The sequence below is a fragment of the Podarcis erhardii genome, assembly GCF_964252035.2.
Source record: "Podarcis erhardii genome assembly, chromosome: Z".
Classification (NCBI taxonomy): domain Eukaryota; kingdom Metazoa; phylum Chordata; class Lepidosauria; order Squamata; family Lacertidae; genus Podarcis; species Podarcis erhardii.
Window position 1 is genome coordinate 50,683,538 of NC_138504.1, and position 17,300 is coordinate 50,700,837.

At 42.5% G+C, this 17,300-nt stretch overlaps 1 protein-coding gene across 2 annotated transcripts in view; it reads left to right on the plus strand.

Annotated features, from left to right (window-relative positions):
- NEK6 (NIMA related kinase 6) overlaps nucleotides 1–17,300 on the plus strand; it is a 92,353-nt gene that overhangs the window by 26,852 nt on the left and 48,201 nt on the right. For both annotated transcript variants that reach the window (XM_081847721.1, XM_081847720.1), the window contains exon 2: nucleotides 8,174–8,295. In XM_081847721.1, coding sequence (XP_081703847.1) covers nucleotides 8,203–8,295 — 93 coding nt within the window. In that variant the 5' untranslated portion in view covers nucleotides 8,174–8,202. The remainder of the gene's footprint in view (nucleotides 1–8,173; nucleotides 8,296–17,300) is intronic.

A 17,300-nucleotide genomic window follows, 5' to 3' on the forward strand; every position in this document is an offset into this window, starting at 1 on the left:
TGGCGTTGTGGTCTAAACCACAGAGCCTAGGGCTTGCCGATCGGAAGGTTGGCGGTTCGAATCCCCACGACAGGGTGAGATCCCGTTGCTCGGTCCCTGCTCCTGCCCACCTAGCAGTTCGAAAGCACACCAAAAAGTTCAAGTAGATAAATAGGTATTGCTCCAGCGGGAAGGTAAATGGCATTTCCGTGCGCTGCTCTGGTTCGCCAGAAGTGGCTTAGTCATGCTGGCCACATGACCCAGAAGCTGTATGCCAGCTCCCTCGGCCTATAGAGCAAGATGAGTGTGCAACCCTAGAGTCGTCTGCAACTGGACTTAACGGTCAGGGGTACCTTTACCTTTAGAACCTCTGTAATTTTCTTCATAGCGTTGAACAGGGTTGCTTCTGCCAAATACTGCTGGTGTACAAACAGGTGGATATATGTTTTTTTATGAGTCTGGTAGGGTGTGAAGATGCAAGCATAAAAATCCAGCCTCTGTATTGAGTAGGGTTTATAGGCCCACTTTCCCTCTTACATCAATGATAGCAAGCAGAAAACTTTCCTCTGAGTTGCTCCATAATTCATTTCACTCATCAACTTGATTTAACAGCCATCAAAGGCTTTATTTGCAGTTACAAATGAAAGAAGTCAGATTTGGAATTCTGAATTTGGAACTATATCACTATGCTTATTTACTGTCAAAAACTAAATATTGAAAACCTGGTCTTAATTTTCAGACATGGGCAACCCTAGAATACACACATATAGTACCTTTGGTTGGTTGGATAATACAGTACTAGGATTAAAATATTCAAAATCCCAGATGATTCTGGAAGCAGTTGTTAGACAACAATAGTTATTAGACAACATATTCCATATCCTTCTAATTGAATTAGTTAATTAGAAGGATATGGAATAGGTTGTCTAATAAAAACAAATTTGATGCATTCTCACATGCCAAAATTACTTTGTGGGGAAACCCCAATCTAAAAATCGGCTGAAAGCAGGTACATTGACTTTGAAACAATGGATCAATAAGGAAGATTAATTTTATACCTGTGCTGTTTTAAGACAAAAATATCATCTATCAGCTGTGGCCCAATGGCAATATCTTCAGTTACAATGTCTCCTAACATGTTTGTTTGGGCCAGCAGCATTTCAGCTTCCAAGGCACCTAAGATACTGGAGCAATTGAACAATTTGTTTGAAACTAAAAAAACCAGTGATTACTTTTTATAGATATTTATTAAGAATAAATAAGTTCAATATGCAGACTTTAATAAATAATTGGAATAAAGAATTGGAACTTTCAGTATTACCCAGACAGTTGAAAATGTTTTACCCGTGATACCAAAGGTATCAGGGAACTTTACATTAAGACTTACACAACAAAAAATAATATCCAGAATTTATTGGACTCCTTTATGTTTGTATATTGAATCCCCGCGACGGGGTGAGCTCCCACTGCTTGGTCCTTGCTCCTGCCAACCTAGCAGTTCGAAAGCACGTCAAAGTGCAAGTAGATAAATAGGTACCGCTCCGGGGGGAAGGTTAACGGCGTTTCCGTGCCCTGCTCTGGTTCACCAGAAGAATCTTAGTCATGCTGGCCACATGACCCGGAAGCTGTGTGCCAGCTCCCTCGGCCAATAAAGCGAGATGAGCGCCACAACCCCAGAGTCGGCCACGACTGGACCTAATGGTCAGGGGTCCCTTTACCTTTACCTTTATGTTTGTATAAAAAGGGCTATGTTGGAGGTGTAGCAAGGACAGTGCCTCTTTGAAATATACATGTGTACAATGTTCTTTACTTGTTAAGTTTTGGAAGAAAGTGCTGGACTGTGTGACTACAGAAAAAGTTAAAACTTTCATCGAAGAATATTCTTTTTAATTATATACCCATTGTATGGAAGTTCTATGCGCCCTTATGGTGGCCAAGAGACTGATACTGATGAATTGGAAGAATAAAGATATTATGCCCTTTAATCAATGGGTTGACAATATGACAACACTTGCAACTTATGAATGGACTGTTTATAGCTGTAGACTTTGCTTGGATAAATATGACATTTGGAATGAGTTTATACAGAATGTAGTAGGCTATTAATACCTACATATATGTTAGGATAATAACATATATTTATATAAGAATGTATTTGAGTATATACATTGTATTTTTGTATTTGTTTCTACACATTTTCTCTCTTTATTTCCTTATTTTTCTCTTTTTTCCTTTTCTTTATGACTGAAATTCTTTCAATAAAAGAGTAATACTAAAAAATAATTATTATTTTTTTAATTAGACAGTCAGTTAAGCCAGAACTGCTTCACCTTAGAATTTCTGGAAATGTCACCCTTAAAGAATAGTGCCGGAAGCTTTCCCCTTTGCATCATTTGCATTTATTAGCAGTGGCGATTAGAACATACTATCTTGTTAACCAGCCTGCCTTTTCAGAAACTACACTTACTACTCTATGATAAAATTCCCCAGGACCTATCTCAGAGCTTTCCAAACTGTGTGTCACGACACATTAGTGCAGGGGTAGGCAACCTAGGGCCCATAGGCCACAAGTGGCCCACGGGGGTTGTTTAACTGGCCCATGAGCAACCCCCCGAACTGAGCCACTCGCTTGGCAAGTCCCCGCGTGCTGCGCTAAACCAGCGCAGCACGGGGACTCGCTTCCACAGTGCCGGAAATTGCATCTACGCAGGCACCGGAAATCATGTCGACGCAGACGCCAGAGATCACGGGCACACAGGTGATCCCGCCCATGGAGGGATCTCCGCTGGAGTGAACCATCCCAGGCGAGGTACACCTCAGCCAATCCCTGCATTAGTGTGTCGGCTGCAGTGTGTAGGTGTGTCATGTGAATGCTCCCAGCACTCCTCCTGGAGATGGAAAGGGGTTAGTTTCACCGTCGGTTTGCTAGTAAAACTGAATTACTATGTCGTGAAGTGATGTATGTCTAAAAAAGCATGTAACCAACATGAAAAGTTTGGATAGCTCTGGCCTGTCTCTTTTTAAGTTTCTTGGAAATAACAAAGGAAATACTCTGGCTTTGCAATCATGTCTGCAGTTATTTCTAACCTATTAGCAATCATAATAACCCACCTTGCTGTATGTACAAAGTTTAATCATTGAGTTGCGTCCAGCGTCCTGAATTAAAAGCAAAATATATTCTACTTTACCAAAGGCTTCAAGCACAGCTTGTTTTCCCTCCTCCAGGCCATCACTGTGTCCTGGAACTGGTCCAGGGCTTTCACAGTCTCTCCTGATTTAGATGTTATGGAGGAATAGAGTTGAGTGTTAATAGCATACTGATGGAGTTTTGCCCCCAGACACCCAAAGAACGCTCCCAGCAGCTTCTTATAGATACTAAACAGCATTGAGGATAAAATAGTGTTGTGTGGCAACCCATAGTGTAATTGCCAGGTAACAGATGCTACGCTCTCCCAAGGCTACCCTCTAGTCCTATTGACAGGACTGGGGCCACTGTAACATGGGGTCCCCAATTCCCATTCCAGAGAGCTGGTCCAGGAGGATGCCATGGTCATCAAAAGCAGCGAAGAGCAGGAGCAATGTCACACTCCCCTTTGTCCTGCTTACTGTAAGGGTCATCCATCAAAGTGACTTGTCGCATGGCCAGCCCTTAACCCAGATTGGAATGAATCTAAATAATCTAGATACGTGGATTATAATCTACAGTGGTAAAACATCTGCTTTGAATGCCAAAGACCCCTGGTAGGGTTGGGAAAAGGCTCAATCCTGAATCCCGGAAGAGTCACTGCTTATCAGTGTAGACAATACTTATCTAATGAATGGCAGTAGTGGACCAGTGGTCTGACTCTGAATAAGGCAGCTTTCTATAGTGTGTCTACTTTAAAAGTAAAGATAGTGCAGTCTATTGATTCTCTTGCTCAGGGTAGGGTAGTTTTTTCACCAGCAGAAGTAGGTATCTGTCTGCAACTTGCTGCCTTGCCTCTTGTGAGTTTTGCTCTGATCTACCTATAGCATGTTTTCCCAGCATCCCAGAATAGCTGCTAGTTTTGAGCAGGACAGTGTGTCCCTTGGGTGTCAGCAAGAATCAGTGTTGGTATCATGTGAGCTGACACATATCACTTTTCAAAACTGATATTTTGTCGTTACTCCTTCCAAAGCTTTGCAAGCAAAGATGCTTTGAAACAAGTAGCCAAACTGAATTACTTGTGGCAGCTGTACTGTCCTGAGCTGCTAATGGCTGTCTCTGATCTTTCATAAGAGGCAAGCACACCTTGTCTTCCCTGCAGCACCCAAAGAATCATGAGCCTATCAGAAGCATGTGTGCTCTCCATGTGTGTGTTGCTGACAGACTGAGCTTCACAGTTCAGAAAGGAGCCTGTTTCTGTTTGGGATAACTCATGGCTCAGTGCCTGTGAGGAAGTCACCTTAAACTAGAACAGCAGGAATGTGCCATTTGGAATTCTTGTACTTTAATTCTTGTACTTTAGTATGAAATTTATACCGTTCACAAATAAAAAGCCAAGGGTTAATTCTGACAAATATTAAAACATCCCTGTGCAATTTGTATAGCTTTTATGAAATGTTCTATATCAGAAATCCCATTCATGGTGCTCTTTGAGAAGTGTGTTTTTCAAAGGAGGACTGTCTAGTTGTACGCAGAAAACCCACAAACTGCTGCAATACCTAAAACAGTGTGGATGGTGATAAAATGCTGACACCTCCAAAGAACTGAGAAATACCACAAACATCCTTGCAAATTACATATGGCTGTTGATTTCTCAGTTTCTTCAATTCAGCCAGTCACCTGCTTCCTTTCCTTCTCCTGTGTACTTTCAGAGCCGTGCATTATTCATTGTCTGGTAATCTCTAGCCCTTTACTTCAGGTTTAACCAAACAATTGTAACAGGACCGGATTTTACTCCTACCCATTCCCAGCAATTGCAGTGTTTACCAAATTCTCTTTTACATATTGACTCAGTTTCTAAAACAGGGAGAAGAAGTGTTTTTTGAGAAATGCTACCCTGTAAATGTGATGTCATTACTAGTGAATAAGTAAGAGAAGAAGTTAGTGAAACTGATAGCTGTTCATATTGTTGTCTAGTGGGAGAAGTTGCAGCTTGATTGCTTTGTAGGCTGGAGTTCTGTGCTTCTTGTCTGTGGGTTTTGTGTTCCTTTTCACTCCTTTTATTCCCCCCCCCCTTGGAATCAATTTTATTGGTGCTGATAGAGAAAAATACAAAACTTAATATGAAATATTCTCCCTTTTTTGATCTAAATACAATAAGAACATAAAGAGAAGGAGGGGGGAGTAAAGGAATAAAGAAAATGAAAGAGAAATAAAGAAATAGAAATAGAAAAGAGGTTAGCTGAGAGAGAAAGAGAAAAAAAAATCAGAAGGTAAGGGACTTCCGATTCTTCATCTGTCCGCTATAAACAACGTTCATTTCATCCACTCCAATATAAGATCCAACAAAGCAGCTAGATTTCTCCACAAACCTTCCCCTCTGCAGGGAGGTGGAGCTGATTTGGATGGCCCACCCCCGCCACTTAACAGAGCCAAATGGTTTCCAGAGAGTAGTAGGGGATGTTTTATCCCATGTTGATGTCCTTTCAGCTGATTCCCTGGAATGCAGAGTTAACCAGGGCTATCACCGTCTGGCTCCAAAGCGCCATCTCCAGTTGCATGGAGCCCAGATGGCCCCACAGTTTTCCATGAAGCTGAAGGCAATGAAACAATTGCAAAGTTGGCTAGAGCGCCAGGGTGAAAAACTTGTTCTGAACCGAACACGGGTTAGAGCTCAACGTTGAGCCTACCAAGTGGCGATAGCTACGGGGAAGAGGACCTTCTTCACCACCTGTATTTCATCTGTGGAAAACGGTACCAGGAGACTCTTTCAGGTGGTTTGTAGTCTAACAGAACCACTTTTGCCATCACTCTAGTTGCAGTGTGTAGTGTTTTCCAAGCAGGCATTCTGATTGTCTTCTCTCTAGTCACCCAGCTGTGGACTCTGGACTGCCTTTGAGTTTTATCAGCACAAAGCTGCTTGGATTTTTTTTGGAGGAACTTCAGAAATGGTATTAGTGCTCTAGTCTCTGCTTTAAAAACAAACAAAACTATTGTGGCTGTGGAACCTCAGCTTGGCAGCTATCCTAAAAAACTGCAGTTCTGTGGTTATCCTTAAAGTGCCGCAAAACTTGGTTCTTGCTACAAACAGCTAACATGGCTCTTTCCTTCTAGAATGTCTCCCTCTCTGTTGTTGTTGTTGTTGTTGTTGTTGTTGTTATACAGTATAAAACATCCAAATCCATAATCCAAAAAGTGACCAGCATAAAGCTAAAAATACTATAAGAAAAATCAAATGGCACAATTTTTTGCAGCCCATGTTGAAACCAAAGCCTAAAGGCAGCAGAGAAGAGATGGTTTTTGAAGCCTACAGTCCAGGGTTGGGGCTGTAGAATGATACCCCACAATTAATTTAAATTCTTTCTTTTAGTTAGCTTTTGTCATACACTGTATGAAGTCAAATATTTAATGTCAGTGCTTTACAGACTTGTTCCTGGGGAGAATTACTAAGTGTCCCTAATGTTACTGCTGCTTCCCTCTTGATCCTGACTGCCTCTGGAGACTTTTATTTCTAGAAAGGAATTTACAGAAGCCTGGGGAATATTTCCCACTGCTGGGAAGCTGTAGATGCTTCTCTGGGATTTGGGGTCATATCTTCCAGCTGCCTCGGCAGTGTACTTTGGAAGTGTCATGCTTGGATCTTTGCACCGACTGATAAGGGGAAGTGTCTTCATGGTGCAATGAAGTTCACCTGGCAGTGGCATGCGCATGACAGGGTAGTGGCAAGTGGGAAGAATCCAAGTTGACATAAGCATTGTAGCTAGAATGTGTCGTGTTGCAAGTTAGTTTTATGAAGGACTTGCAATTACAAGCATCTGTGAGCAACTCATGTTTAACATCAGTCATAACACAACTCTCTCTGGGTTGCGTCATTCTGGTACCACAGAATTGTCACAGGTTTGCTCACAGCTAAAGTTGGCAGTATTACTTTCTTCTTCTTTGAGCCAGAAGAGGATAACATGGACCACATCTGCTATTATATTTCATGAATGTAACCATAGAAGAAGATCCAGTCATTGTAGCCTAATCTCCATATGTTTAGACTGTCACATGGGTTTTTTTTAATGGTCAAAAAAGTAATGTTTGGTGTTCTTTCATTTTCTGCATTATCTCCTCAGACAGGAATTTGCATTTGCCTTTGTTGACAGCTGTAACAATTATATATAAGCAGTTGCACTTAAATAAGGGTTTTGTGGAATAATTAAAAATGGCAAACTTTTGCTTCTGTGACATTCAGAAGAATGTGCAAGTTTGTATTGAAATATTAGATGCTTGCTATGCCTTGCTTCTCTCTTACTGTGCTTGGAATATAGTGAGTGTCCTCAACCTCTCATGTCCTTATGTGGACAAGGTGGAAGGTCCTGGGTCAGTATTCTGTGAAAATGTGTGACAAACTGGTACTTATCTTTCTATGGTCTCCCTTCCCTCTTGTGATGGTAAAAGTGGCCCAGTCCCCATATCCTTTGGGGATAAATACACTTCAGGATAAGTATTTTCGTGTTGTGCCCCACAGCAACCCGGAAGTAATGGAGCGCGTTACTTCCGGGTTTCGCCGTTTGTGCATGCGCAGATGGTCAAAATGACGTCACGCGCATGCATGGAAGCGGCGAAACGCGACCTGCGCACACACAGACGCGCAGTCGCATCTTACGTTCTGTTCAGGATACGAATGGGGCTCTGGAACGGATCCCGCTCGCATCCCGAGGTACCATTTATTGCACACCTGCGTGGCTGTGCGCACACAAAGGATCCCAGGAAACATGGGGCCTGGGTGCTAGCAGCAGCTATAAGCAGTGAAGGACAAAAGGGAGAGAATGGCAGTGAGAGAGGAAGAGGCAGACGTTTCTGCTAGCTTCTTTATCAAGAATATGGTCCTTGTGGGATGTAGAGCTTGTGATACTGGTCAGATAATTGCCTGTGATGGGGGGACAGGGAAGAACTGTTCAAATGTGAAGTTGTATGGATATCACCAGAGAATAGTGACATTTACTGGCTCTTCCTGCTAATCCGCTTGAGTTCAGCCATGTAGGTGCCTTTTGCTTTGACACAGGTGTATTCTTGGTTCCACAGAGCTTAAAGGCAAAGTCTGGAATGTTACTATGGAAGGACAACACAGTCATCCTCATCATCTGGGGGACCAGAACAGCCCGCTCTGCAAAGTGGCAAGCCAGGAATACCAGCATGATGCACAAGTAAGCAGCCGTTTTCTTTCTCATGGTCCTCTGCTTCAAATATTTAACAACTCTTAAAATCAATAATTATTATCAAAATTTAGGATGCCATTAGCATTACAAAATCTATTTGTGGAAAGACAGGGAAGTTCCTGACCAGAATGCTTGAAGCAAGTGTTCCTCCCACATCATACCAGCTAATCTTTTTCTTTATGTGACTGTGGAGTCACTGTAGTGTAGTGGTTAGAATCACAAAACTGGGTCACCCAGTCCAACCGCCTGCAAAGCAGGAATCTCAGCTGAAGCATCCAGGACAGGTGGCCACCCAGCCTCTGGTTAAAAACCTCCAGTGAAGGAGAGGCCACGTCTCCTGAGGAAATCTGTTCCCCTACGGAACAACTCTTCTGTCAGAAAATTCTTCCTGATGTTTAGTCGGAATCTCCTTTCTTGTAACTTGAAGGCATTGGTTCAAGTCCTGCCCTCCAGAGCAGGAGAAAACAAGCTTGTTGGTCTTGGATTGGGGAAACCCATGTTTAAAATCCCCGTCCAGACACAAAAGGGCTAGTCCCTGCCAGCATACCTGCCTCACAGGATTGCTATGATGGACTACTGCCATGCACTCTACGTGGGGCTACCTTTGAATGTGACTCAGAAATTACAACTACAGTCAAACCTCGGTTCCCGAATGAATGCCTCCATTATCGTACATTTTGACTCCCTAATGTTGAAAACCCAGGAGTAAATGCTCCGGTTTTCAAGTGTTTTTCGGAACCTGAACATCCAAAGCGGCTTCCGCTTGAGTGCAAGAAGCTATTGCAACCAATGGGAAGTTGCGACTCGGTTGTCAAACGTTTTGGAAGTTGAACAGTCTTCCAGAACGGATTACGTTTGACAACTGAGTTTGACTGTAATCCAAAATGCAGCTGCCAGACTCATGACTGGAAGTGGCTGCCGAGACCATATAACACCGGTCCTGAAGGACCTAGATCGGCTCCCAGTACGGTTCTGAGCACAATACAAAGTGTTGGTGCTGACCTTTAAAGCCCTAAATGGCCTCGGCCCAGTAGACCTGAAGGAGCGTCTCCACCCCCATCGTTTAGCCCGGACATTGAGGTCTAGTGCCGAGGGCCTTCTGGCGGTTCCGTCCCTGCAAGTAGTGAAGTTACAGGGCACCAGGCAGAGGGCCTTCTCGGTAGTGGTGGCCGCCTTGTGGAACGCCCTCTCATCTCATCAGATGTCAAGGAAATAAACAACTATCTGACTTTTAGAAGACATCTGAAGGCAGCCCTGTACAGGGATGTCTTTAATGTTTGAGGGGTTTTTTGTGTTCTAATATTTTGTTGGAAGCTGCCCGGAATGATGATGTTGTAATAAATGTTCAATCTCTCTTTCTATGGCCATGTCACATTTCTTAAGTGTAGTATTGCATATTGCGTATAGTCATGCATATTAAAGAGGTCTACTGTGAAGAAGCAATACTAGCTTTCCTTAAGCATTGGGTTGCTGTTGCCCATCAATACTGCAGAATTATGAATCCGGCAAGGCTCTTCCTGGAAAAGCAGTAACATTTGGATTGTGAGTCCTGCCATTCATTGCTGAGCTAATTCATTAAGAGAGCAAAAGCGAAGTACAACAATGAGATCTAGAAAAAAACAATGAATAGCTTGTGAACACATGGTGCTCAGTGCTGCGTTGAAATAGCCTGTGTGGAACGCTCCCCCCCTCCCCTACTGCAGTAATTTGTCATATTAAGTCATTTAATAGTAATTGATCTCCTTGAATTAGCCAAGTTACATTTTAAGCAATTAGGGTTAATTACAGTCTCATTTGGCAGGATGGAGCCCATGTAATTATTCCATGAACAAGATTAGGAAGTGTTCTTACGCAGCAGATACATTCATGGCTTCTTAGAGCACATGTTGGAATTTCTAATGACATAGTTAAATGTAATTAGTGGCTAATACTGTCTTCTCCTGTGGGCCTGACAGGATGCATCATTGTCAGAAGTGGTCATTTTAAAGTGCATTTTTGGCCACTTCCAGCCTCTGTTAAAGTTGTGTCTATACTCTTGGGCTCAAGACTGGAGATGGAGGAGGGAGACCAGTGAAGATGATTAAGGGTTTGGAAGCTTGTCCTGCAGAGAGGCTTAAAGAACTGGAACTACAAGAGAAAAGACTGAAGGTGGGGATGATGTGGAAGCAGCTCTTGAGTCTCTTGGAGGCTATTATTAAAGAGGATAATGTATTGATCAGAGCTCCTGTTTAAGGTATTGAGAAGCCGCTTTCAATTAGATTTTAAGAAACATACTTGGCTGTACTAAGAATTAGGCAATGGAGCGGATAATCTCTGGAATCTGTGGAATTGCCTTCCATGGATGTTTGACGGACAGTGTCTGATGAGCTCTTTTTTTCTTTCAGTTTTTCAGTGAATTTTCTTACTTATTTCTGATCTTGTTCTAGATTTACTGAGCTTCTTGAATACATTTTTGTTCGTATTGATTGCAGTAGTTTACTGCTACATTATTAAATGTGGATCGATTTGTGATTTGATAAAGCTTAACAGATTTTGGCAGACTGGGTTTCTGACAGTTTGTTTTTGTATTGTTGACTATAATCCTAATACTTTATATTGTAGAGATTAAGAGTGAAATGACAGCTATTATTGTTAACTGAATCACTACACATTATTGAATTGACGTTAACAGGAGCTGATTTTTATTTTTTTTTAGAGAAGATTGTTGATTGAGAAAATGGAGTTGGTCTGATTGATATGTCAGGTATTTTGTGTCATTTGTCTCAATGGGCAGTAAGGAGAGAAGATACCAGAAATAATTGTCCCATTTTTTCTCCTGGAATAATAATAACCATAACCATAAAACAATAACAATAATAATTTTATTATTATTTATACCCTACCCATCTGGCTGGATTGCCCCAGCTACTCTGGATGGCTCCCAGCACATATAAAAACATAATAAAACATTAAACATTAAAAACTTCTCAATACAGGGCTGCCTTCAGGTGTCTTCTAAATGTTGTGTAGTTCTGTATTTCCTTGACATCCGATGGAAGGGTGTTCCAGAGGGAGGAAATAAGAGTCATTTTAGCAAACTAGCTCAAGATGTATAAAAATATATCAATTATGCAATCATTGTTGTACTTCAAAATGTGATTGTCTTGGTAGACATTAAAATATTTTAGTACCACTCAGATCACAAAATGGATTTAAGTTATTTTAAAAGATCGTCCTTTTGGGGAGACTGTGGAGAGAACTTTTCAAAAAATAAATAGGGTTATTTTATGCTCAGCAGAGAGAAAATGTCTTAGGAATAGCCTTCATAAGTATGGGGTTCCTGAAAAGTCAGATGATAATCCTTTTAAATGGCACCACTGTTTATCAGAACAGTTACATAGCCAGAAGCATGGGATGTCTTCCTTATCAGAGGGTATTTTGGTCTCCCAATGACTGGTTTAGGTCAGTGCCAGGATTAGGTCATCTGTTTTTCATCTTCTGTCCATGTTTTGATTAGATCTTATGACTGGTGATTAAGGATCTTTTACTGTAAAATTTTAGCAAAATGGTTAATCAGTGTAGGATAAAACTATTATCTAACCTTCCTCCAGAGATCGAGTTTCCCCACCCTGGGACTGCACACTGAACAGTGCACTATAAATTCCTAGAACTAAACAAACGATGACCAAGTATGGCTATTTGAAATTACTGGGCTTGCTTACTTTTGTATTTGTATCTTGATTGCATTTGTACTGGATTTCATCTATAACATTCTGATATGCTGTAGAACAATAACTTTCTTAAAGTCAAAATTCATAACAACAACAAAAAAGATGGGTGAGTTTTGAGAATGCCTAAGGCAACCTGCTCCAACCTGGTGCCCTTTGGATGTTTTTGGATTGCAACCCCCATCCGCCCCAACCAGCAGAGCCAGGGGTGCAGGGTAGTGAGAGTTGAAGTCCAATATTATCTGGAGGGTACGAGGTTGGGGAAGGCTGGTTTAGAGAATTCAGGTACTATACAGTGGTACCTTGGTTCTCAAACCTAATCCGTTCCAGAAGTCCGTTCCAAAACCAAAACATTCCAAAACCAAGGTGCGCTTTCCCATAGAAAGTAATGCAAAACGGATTAATCCGTTCCAGGCTGTTGAAAAACTACCCCTAAAATGCTTCTCCCCACCACCCCAATCAGCACGATCTTTCGATCTTTCTCTCTCTCTCTCTCTCTCTCTCTCTCTCAAAACGGAAGTGCAACACTAAAAATGGAAACTCAGGACACGTTCAACTTAAAAATATATATATTGAGAACTGGAACGCTCACTTCTGGGTTTGCGACGTTCAGGTTCTAAGTTGTTCATGAACTAGGCTGTTTGAGAACCAAGGAACCACTGGACGTAACTTTTGTGATCCATTGCAACTCTGGTTTTTGTTCTGAAAGGCAAAACATGCCTTTCACATTAACTGTCACATTGTCCACCAAACATACATCACAGGCACATAGACTTCTTGCGTTCTAAATGATTATGCAAAAGTGGGAGCAGTAGTTGTTTTGTGGGCTTTCATATACAGAGTTGGGGAACCACTTTTGGGAAAGGGAATAAAGTTGCAACATTGACAGATAAATTGGTTACGTGCCACAATTAGCTGCATACACGTCCCGGAAGACTTGAAGAGGTGGTTTAGAATCATCCCTTGCTGCTCGTCTGCAGTATTTATATTTAGTGTTATAGTTAACCTTTTCCTTATGACTCACAATAGAACTTTCTATTTAGAAGTTTTCTAATTAGAGTAAGTGAATATATAACTAGAATTGCTGCCAGATTGTTGTCAGACCCACACTGCATTGGTGTAGGTTGGAACGGAGAGAATTTTCTTAGCTAAAGGTGGCAATAACTCAAAATTCGTTGGCATTTCTAATGGGGGAAATGTTTAAAATCTGCATTCTATTATTCTTGCTGCCTACTAATTTGGTTTGATACTTTTATCAAGCTATTTCTTAGTGCTTGAAGCTAATGCAACAAATTAATTTTAGTTACTGTTGCCTTAAGTGAGACTTAAATAAAAATGGCTCCTGAAATAATAATAATAGTAATAATAATAGGTAAAGGTAAAGGGACCCCTGACCATTAGGTCCAGTCGTGGCTGACTCTGGGGTTGCGGCGCTTATCTCGCTTTACTGGCTGAGGGAGCCGGCGTCCAGCTTCCAGGTCATGTGGCCAGCATGACTAAGCCGCTTCTGGCGAACCAGAGCAGTGCACGGAAATGCCGTATACCTTCCTGCCAGAGCGGTACCGATTTATCTACTTGCACTTTGACGTGCTTTCGAATGGCTAGGTTGGCAGGAGCAACGGGAGCTCACCCTGTTGCGGGGATTCGAACCGCCGACCTTCTGATCAGCAAGTCCTAGGCTCTGTGGTTTAACCCACAGCGCCACCCGTGTCCCTAGTAGTAATAGTAGTAGTAGTAGTAGTAGTAGTAGTAGTAATAATAATAATAATAATAATAATAATAATAAGTAGTTTATACCCCACCTACCTGGCTGGGTTTCCCCAGCGACTTTGGGCAGTTCCCAACAGAATATTAAAAACACGATAAAAACACGATAAAACATCAAGGGAACTCCACAGCTTGGTTTTCTGTTTCACAGTGTTCATGTTAACTTAAGACATTGTGGGTTCCTTTGTTCAGTTTTGATACATGTGGAACTGTCTTATTCCAAGACAGGTGATATGCCCATCCTCCAGGGTCTTCAGCAGAGAAGAGCGTTTTCTTTCCCCCCTTTTTATAATTTTTACAACAACAAAACATCACATAAAAAAGAAAAAACATAACGTATTTTTCGCCCTATAGGACGCACTTTCCCCCCTCCAAAATGAAGGGGAAATGTGTGTGTGTGTCCTATGGGGCAAATGCAGGCTTTCGCTGAAGCCTGGAGAGCGAGGGGGTCGGTGCGCACCAACCCCTCTCGCTCTCCAGGCTTCAGGAAGCTGTCCGCTAGCCGTGGGAGACGCAGCTCTCCCACGGCTAGCGGAGAGCTTGCCGGCACCCAGAAGCTTGGGGCGCGCTGGGCTCAGCATGCCCCAAGCTTCGGGCTTTGCGCAGCGCTCCGCAAAGTCGTGCGGCTCTCCCACAGCTAGCGGAGAGCTTGCTGGCACCCAGAAGCTTGGGGCGCGCTGAATCCCCTGACTTCACCCTCGCCTCAGTTGCCTTGTTCTGTGTTGTTCATGCATGTCCATAAATTCTTTACCTCATTTTACTTTCCAATTTTATACCTTATCTATAATATTACAAGCATTTTTTGAAAAAATCCTGCTAATGTATTAACTTGTATGCATTGCTTTTGTATATATGCAATAAACATTCCCCATTCCTTTTTAAATTTATTGTCTTCTTGGTTTCTAATTCTCCCGGTTAATTTAGCCATTTCCGCGTATTCCATTAACTTAGTTTGCCAGTCTTCTTTAGTGGGGACTTCCTCTTCTTTCCAGCGTTGTGCTAATAATATTCAAGTGGCCGTTGTTGCATACATAAACAAAGTCTTGTATTTTTTCGGTATGTCCAATCCTGTGATACCTAATAAAAATGCTTCTGGTTTTTTAACGAATGTTATTTTGAACATTTTTTTTCAATTCATTATATATCATTTCCCTTTTTTAAAATAACCTTACATTGCCACCACATGTGGTAAAAAGTGCCCTCCGCTGCTTTACATATCCAACACTTATTATCTTTTGTTTTATACATTTTTGCTAATTTAACCAGAATTAGGTACCATCTGTATAATATTTTCATATAATTCTCTTTAAGTAAAACACAGGCCGTAAATTTCATGTCATTCTTCCATAGTCTTTCCCAATCTATCATTTGAATCCAATGAATTTGATTTTGAGAAGAGTGTTTTCAGTCTTCTTTGCAGATTTTTTTTTTAGCTGGAGATGCCATGGATTAAACCTAGAAACCTTTGCAGGCAAGGCATGTATTCTGCCAGAATTTGCAGTGTTAATGTGTGTTTATATCTGCTTGTTCTCATATCTATTTGTGTGCTCTCTCTTGTGGAGCAACTGGACTGTCCCTGAGGAGGTTTAACGGTATGATACTTGCTCTATTCATGCTTCCCAATCAGTTGAGAAATATTGTTGCGTTCATGGATAGCAGCTGGGGCTTTATTTTGTGCAATTGCATTTTTTATTTTTTTAGCTGCAGACCTCATGTTGTGAGCAAAGTTGTTGAGTAGACAACACTCATGGTGCCCAATAAATGCTTTCTGCCCATACACTTTTCTCCAAGATGAAATGCATTGCAATATTCAGTGTGGTAACACCATGCTACATCATGGCTTCACCAATTCCCATGCGGCGTCAGTGCAGATGGCGTAGGCTGGAAGCATGTTATGAGGCTGACAAGGCAGGTCAGGTGCACCTTACAGATGCCTTTAATTGGCTCTCTACTGTGGTGTGTTCTGCTCAGGCAGACATTCAGCCTCTTGCCTTAGTTTTAAAAATAGGTATTTCCGCCTTCCCAGTACTGGCACATAAACATATACCACAGTGACACAATGAAGTATTTTTGCCAACTTTCAATTGTGTACCAACATACAGTTTCCGTATTATTAAGCTGCCCATCTGACTGGTTGCCCCAGCCACTCTGGGCGGCTCCCAACAGGATACTAAAAGCACAATAAAACATCAAACATTAAAAACTTCCTGATACAGGGCTACCTTCAGATGTCTCCTATTAGTTGTATGGTTCTTTATTTCCTGGGCATCTGATGGGAGAGTGTTCCACAGGGAGAACGCCACTGCTGCCAAGAAGGCCAACTGCCTGGTTCCATGTAACTCACTTCTCGCAGTGAGGGAACTACCAGAAGGCTTTTGGATCTGGGCCTCCATGTCTGGACTGGACAACAGGTAGAGACATTCCTTCAGGTATACTGAGCCGAGGCTGTTTAGGGCAGAGGTTGGCAACCTAATGCCCATGGGTCGGTTCCAGCCCATGAGCTTCCTGGAACCGGCCCACAGCTGTTCTGTGGATCAGCGTGGAGATTCCGTGTGTTTTTTTCAGCACTATTTTTTTTCTCGCCGCAGGGACCAACTTCTGAGTTGGAAGAGCCCTGGTAACAGCATGCACACGTGCACTCCATTGTCCCAGAAGTGTGCTGGAAATAGCTTGAGCGCACGCACGGGCATGCAAGCTCTGGCCCACTGAGAGGTCTGCCGGGGAGTGGGCCAGACCAGCCTCAAAAAATGTTGCCAACCCCTGGTTTAGGGCTTTAAAGGTCCACATCAACACTTTGAATTATGCTCAGAAATGTCCTGGGAGCCAACGTAGATCCTTTAGGACTGGTGTTATATGGTTTCAGTGGCCACTCCCAGTCACCAGTCTGGCTGCCGCATTCTGGATTAGTTGTAGTTTCCGGGTCACCTTCAAAGGTAGCTCCATGTAGAGCGCATGGCAGTAGTCTAAGCGAGAGATAACCAGAGCATGCACCACTTCAGCAAGACAGTCTGCGGTCAGGAAGGGTCTCAGCCACGTAGCAGATGGAGCTGGTAGACAGCTGTCCTGGACACAGAAATGACCTGTGCCTTCATGGATGACTCCCAGGCTGCACATCTGGTCCTTCAGGGGCACAGTTACCCCGTTCAGGACCAGGAGTCCCCCACCCCCACTGCCCACCCCCGTCCCCCAGAAACAGTATTTCTGTCTTGTCGGGATTCAACCTCAATTTGTTAACCTCCATGCATCTTCCAGCTGCATCCAGACACTCACACAGGACCTTCACCACCTTCACTGGTTCCAGTGTAAATGAGAGGTAGAGCTGGGTATCATTCTCATATTTTTATCAGACCTTAGAGTAACTGATATTGGATCAAATTTATGGTGAATTTGGAACTAAATAAATGATGCATTGGGACCTTGTGAAATATTCAGGGAGGTTCAACTTCATAGAAGAAAGGGGGGAAAGCATTTTTTTTGGGGGGGGAATCCCTTCACCATGGGGGTAGCCAGGATTTTTGT